This window comes from Loxodonta africana, chromosome 10 (genome assembly GCF_030014295.1).
Source record: "Loxodonta africana isolate mLoxAfr1 chromosome 10, mLoxAfr1.hap2, whole genome shotgun sequence".
Lineage (NCBI taxonomy): Eukaryota > Metazoa > Chordata > Mammalia > Proboscidea > Elephantidae > Loxodonta > Loxodonta africana.
The window spans coordinates 28,251,915-28,257,914 of record NC_087351.1 but is presented as its reverse complement, the minus strand read 5'-3'; the positions used below and the strand labels follow the sequence as shown (position 1 = coordinate 28,257,914).

General features: G+C 40.3%; 1 protein-coding gene across 1 annotated transcript; it reads right to left on the bottom strand.

The window, feature by feature from the left end:
* Positions 1-653: 653 nt before the first annotated feature.
* On the bottom strand, positions 654-1,731 carry LOC111749135 (olfactory receptor 11G2-like). Its single transcript, XM_023542409.2, has one exon. It carries the CDS (start codon positions 1,593-1,595, stop codon positions 654-656), a length of 942 nt encoding a protein of 313 aa, XP_023398177.2. The 5' UTR covers positions 1,596-1,731.
* Positions 1,732-6,000: the final 4,269 nt, after the last annotated feature.

Below are 6,000 nucleotides of genomic sequence, written 5' to 3'. Positions count from 1 at the left end.
AGATCTCTCACTTTGGAATAGGGTCCAGGTGATGATTTTTCTTCTGATTCATTCCACCAGTTGCTGTAACCTCTGTTGAGGTCTATTAGCGGTCATAGCTGGCCCTACTGAGCATGCAGAATGGGCCAGATTTGGCTTTGACTAGTTTGAGGACTAATGGAAATTTACTGGCATTTGTAGGGTCAGGTTACAGTAGTGCTAAAAATTGTTTGTGATATTTAGAGTATTTTTTTCAATCTGAAGGATTACTGGTAGACTATTTGCATATTTGCAATACATTCACTAGTTGCTATGCTCTGAAAAGGAACAATTCACTTTGATAAAGACAGAATTTTAGGATGTTGAGATATACCAAGCAGTATCTAATGAAAACCAAAAGAATAGTCAGAATTTCAGTTTATAGAGAAAAATATGAAAATTTATTAAATTGGATTTCAAATACAGAATTCAATCTAATTCCAGACATATCTGGAACATAATAAAAATAGCTTCCTAAAACTAAATCATGAGCCTAATGAATTCTTCAAAGCCATCTTCCCAATGGATGAAAATGGATTCAAATGAAGGAAAACAACGTGATCTCATTTGTCTCATGATCTTTCACCTTTCTAAACATCAATGATGTGTTATATTAAACTCAATTTTTGAATCCTTCAGAAATTTCCCACAAAAATGTTCTTTAATGCCTCCTTCATATCCTTGTTCTGAAAGTTATAGATCAGGGGATTAAAGAATGGAGTTGCCAAAGCATAGAACAAGGTCACAAATTTCTGCATCCCAGGATGGTCCCCAGAACCTGGGCTAACATACATCACCATGACTGAGCCATAGAACAAGGACACCACAGCAAGGTGGGAGGCACAAGTAGAGAAAGCCTTATGCCTCCCTGAGCCTGAAGACAGCTGCAACACCACTCTGAGGACACAGAAGTAAGTGCCAAGGATGTACAGAAAGGTGAGGAAGATAATGAGAGAGCTAATAATACCACAGGTCAGAGTAGTTCCAGATACTGGCGCACAGGACAATGCCAGTAAGGATGTCAGATCACAGAGAAAATGGTCAATGGTGTTTGGACCACAGAAGGGCACCTGAGATACTAGGGACAAAGGGGTCAATAACCAGAGAAAGCCACCTGTCCAGCAGAAAACCACTAACTGGACACATAGATGATTGGTCATTATGGTGCGATAGTGCAAAGGTCTACAAATAGCAAGAAATCGATCAAAAGACATCACCGATAGGAATAAACCCTCAGCAGCACACATGGAGAAGAAGAAGTAGAACTGGAGCAGACAGCCAGCATAGGAGATGCTCTTGGTCTGGGAGATGATGTTGGCCAACAATTTGGGCACATCAGAACTGACATAGCAGATCTCCAGGAAGGAGAAGTTGGCCAGGAGGATGTACATGGGCTTGCGGAGTTTCCTGCTTGACCACACAGCACAGATGATGGACAAGTTCCCCATGAGGGTCAGGAGGTAGATGAGGGAGAAGAGCACAAAGAGGAGGATCTGGATCTCTCTGTGGCAGGGGAAGCCCAGGAGGATGAACTCACTCACAGACCCAGAGATATTACTGGTCTTCAGGATCCTCATTGGTCTGACCTGTGAAGGTGGCAGGGATAGTAAGAACCACAGAAATATTTACACTACTTTTCTTCTTCCCAGTGAAGAAATATGTTTCTTCTCCTCAGTTTGGCTTTGTGACATCATTAGGGTTGGCTGCTCTTTCCTCTTCATCTCCTTTCCCTCCTCATTTATTCAATAAACATTTATTGAGCATATAATATTGCCAGGCACTGTACTAAGAGATGGAGAGCTAGTGGTGCAGTGGTTAAGAGTTTGGCCACTAACCAAAAGATCAGCAGTTAGAATCCGCCCAACCACTCCTTGGAAACCCTGTGGGGCAGTTCTACTCTGTCCTATAGGGTTGATATGAGTCAAATTGACTCAATGACAACAGGTTTGGTTTTTTAGGGGGTAGTAGGAGATAAAGAAAGAACAATAAATAAAACAAGCTAAAACCCTGGTCTTACGGAGCTCATACCAAATACCTTTTGTTCAAAGCTACTTTAAACAATTACAAGGTTGCTGTAGGATTTCTACACAGAGGAATTTTAAGAGCTTAAATCTGGTTGGAAAAGATGTTAGGACATTTGCCTTGAAACCTTAGTTGCTTGCATACCAAGGAAAATATTTTTTATGTTTATTTGAGGCATCTTCATGGAGTGCTGCTATAGATTATGGGGTTAACATCCCTCCACCTGCGTCATGGTGCTTCTACTGACGCAGTCACAGCAGGATGTGACAACTCAAAAGAAAATTTTCTGTTGTCTTTCAGAAACATGGACATTGTGTGCAGTTGGAAAAAAATAGGGAAGGCTTTTTGGGTGGGAGATGGACCTTGGCAGCAAAGGATAGAATTTTCCAAGGGCAATAATGGAGACAAGAAAAGATTTAGGATACAAGAAATTCTGATCTGGGAAGAGTCCAAAAGAATGAAAGTTAAAATACTTGTAAGAGAATGGCGAATTATAAGGGACAAAGATGGAGCGACATGGCAGAAAACTCCATGCCAGTGTGACTAGTTCAGCCTTAGCTTGTCAGTCAATGGAAAACAGGAGATGATCTAGAAGACAAAGATAATCAGAGCTTTATCTAATTAGCATTTTGCAAGACTATTTGGTACAGGGTAATAAAACTAGCAAGGATTCCCTAGGTGGTTCAAATGGTTGACAGACCCAACTGCTAACCAAAATGGACATTCAAGTTCATCCAGAGGTCCCTTGCAAGAAAGGCCTGATGATCTACTTCCATCTGCAGCACCCTTTTATTGTGACACACAGGGGGTGGCCATGAGTTGGAATAGTTGGTTCCCTAGCCCCTCCCCCACTTTTAAAAAAATCTTTTCAATCTGAATATTATATTTCATGAAATCAAGTAGCTACTACTTACAAAGACACACAGAGGAGACTTGCTATGCTGTCATCTGTGAGAAAGAGAACAATAAACAATCCAGTTAGTCATCTCAATTATTTCCAATAACTTAAAAGAAAAATTCCCTATTTTCTCATCTTCTAGGAATACAATTCTTTTGAAGACGATTTGCAGAGACAAAATGAAAATTTCACAAAAGACATTTTCTTTATCCTATGCAAAAAAAAAATTTTTATGCCTAATAAGACTTTTTTTTTAATAAGCCTTGTGTAATAGAATAATAATGAAATTTTATATTTCTTTTTTATATCAATATGTGAAACAAAATGGGCCCTGAGACATAGGACAGAAGTTACTGCTCCATGTGCCCATGTATCCTAAATGTAGCCAAAGGGTCTGAGATGTTAGCTCTTTAGTAAAGCACCATTTCGTTCCTTTCTTCACAGACATCCCCTTGTGATATTACTCAGGGAATACAACATGCCAAGCATCTCTCCATTCCCCATCATTTATCCCTTCCAGATTATGAGGTCCCATCTCCGGAGACCACAACCCCAGGAGCAATGGGGGCAATTAACAGGCATCACACAGACCTGAGTGTGTTTCCTCTTCAGTGATTATCATGCTGAAGGTGGAACTACCTGAATGTGCATACATGCGTGTGTGGACACACACACATACACACAGATTGTAGACTGTTAACATAGTAGTGCCTCCTCCAGAGTTACTTCTCCTGACCATCATAAATTACCCCTTGGCTAACAAAGCTATTCCATATAAGATGCATCATTGCTTTCAAGCTTTGTTAAGCTTGGCATCCTAGACCCAGAGTCTCCCATTCCTATTGTCCAAATGGCAGTTTAAAGACTTCATCTACTATATTCAGAATGATCCTATTCCCAGACATTCACAGCGCTTGCTACTCTTTTCCTTAAAACCCCTATTTCCATATATAGATCCAACAGTAGGGTAGATGTTTCTCAACCAAGAAATTTAGGAAATCAATTGTGTGACACAGAAAAATCTATTTCCTCTTCCTCAAGTCTAGACTACATTTCTAAGCCTCCCTTTCAATTAGGTACAGTCATGGTACCGAGTTCCAGTCAGTGGAATGTGATGAAAATGGATGTGCAACACTTCTGGTCTCACTCATACACAGTCCTTGATAATCTCTGATGCAGTTGAGCATGGTGACCACGAAAATCACGTTTTAAACATGTTAAAGGCAAAGATGGAGAGAACTGGAGCTCCAGAATCACAAAATGAAGCGTGATTACCTGCTAATCAGGAACATACATTTGGATTTTTAATGAGCAATGAATAAGATTCTTTCATGTATGATCCACTAAAAAAAAAAAAAAAAATTGCTTGGAGAAGAACAATATGACCAATTGAAACAAGCATTACATTTTGATATATGTATACAGAAAACAATCTGTGCGTTTTTGTTAGGTGCCCTCAAGTCAGTTCCGACTCAAAGCCATCCTATGTACAACAGAACAAAACACTGCTGGGTCCTGAGCCATCCTTACAATCACTGTAATGCTTGAGCTCATTGTTGCAGCCACTGTGTCAGTCCATCTCGTTGAGGATTGTCCTCTTTTTCACTGACCATCTGCTTTACCAAGGATGATGACCTTCTCCAAGTACCGATGCCTCCAGATAACGTGTCCAAAGTATGTAAGACGTAGCCTCACCATCCTTGCCTCTAAGAAGCATTCTGGCTGTACTTCTTCCAAGACAGATTTGTTTGTTCTTTTGGCAGTCCATGGTATAGTCAATATTCTTCACCAACGTCTCAATTCAAAGGCATCAACTCTTCTTTTGTCTTCCTTATTCATTGTCCAGCTTTCACATGCATATGATGGGATTGAAAATGCCATGGCTTGGGTCAGGCGCACCTTAGTCTTCAGGGTGACATCTTTGCTCTTCAACACTTTGAAGAGATCCTTTGCAGCAGATTTGCCCAATGAAAAGTGTCTTTTGATTTCTCGACTGCTGCTTCCATGGCTGTTGATTGTGGATCCACATAAAATGAAAACCTTGACAACTTCAATATTTTCTCCATTTATCATGATGTTGCTCATTGGTTCAGTTGTGAGGATTTTTGTTTTCTTTATGTTGAGGTGCAATCCATACTGAAGGTTGTGGTCTTTGATCTTCATTAGTAAGTGTTTCAAGTCCTCTTCACTTTCAGCAAGCAAGGTTGTGTCATCTCCATAACGCAGGTAGTTAATGAGTCTTCCTCCAGTCCTGATGCCACTTTCTTCATATAGTCAGCTTCTCAGATTATTTGGTCCACATACAGATTGACTAGAAATGGTGAAAGGATACAACTCTGATGTGCAACTTTCCTGACTTTCAACCACGCAGTATCCCCTTCTTCTGTTCAAACAACTGCCTCTTGATCTGTGTACAGGTCCCTCGTGAGCACAGTTAAGTGTTCTGGATTCCCATTCTTGGCAATGTTATCAATAATTTGTTATGATCCACACAGTCAAATGCCTTCTCATAGTCAATAAAACACAGGTAAACATCTTTCTGGTATTCTCTGCTTTCAGCCAGATCCATCTGACATCAGCAATGATATTCCTTGTTCCACGTCCTCTTCCAGATCTGGCTGTAATTTCTGCCAGTTCCCTGTCAATGTACTGCTGCAACTGATTTTGAATGACCTGCAGCAAAATTTAGATTGTGTGTGATATAAATTATATTGTTCGATAATTTCCACATTCAGTGGATCACCTTTCTTGGGGTCTCTTCCAGTCGGTTGGCCAGGTAGTTGTCTTCCAAACTTCTTGGCATTGGCATAAGTGGGTTGAGCACTTGCAGCACTGCATCCATTTGTTGTAATATCTCAGCTGGTATTACGACAATTCCTGGAGCTTTGTTTTTCGCCAATGCCTTCAGTTCAGCTTGGACTTCTTCCTTCAGTACCTTTGGTTCCTGATTATATGCTACCTTCTGAAATGGTTGAACATCAACTAATTATTTTTAGTATAGTGACTCCCTGTATTCCTTTCCTCTTCTTTCGTTGCGTCCTGCTTCATTTAATATTTTCCCA

What these genes read in the sequence shown, in the direction of transcription:
- LOC111749135 (XM_023542409.2), bottom strand. Translation starts at nt 1,595, where the DNA reads ATGAGGATCCTGAAGACCAGTAATATCTCTGGGTCTGTGAGTGAGTTC.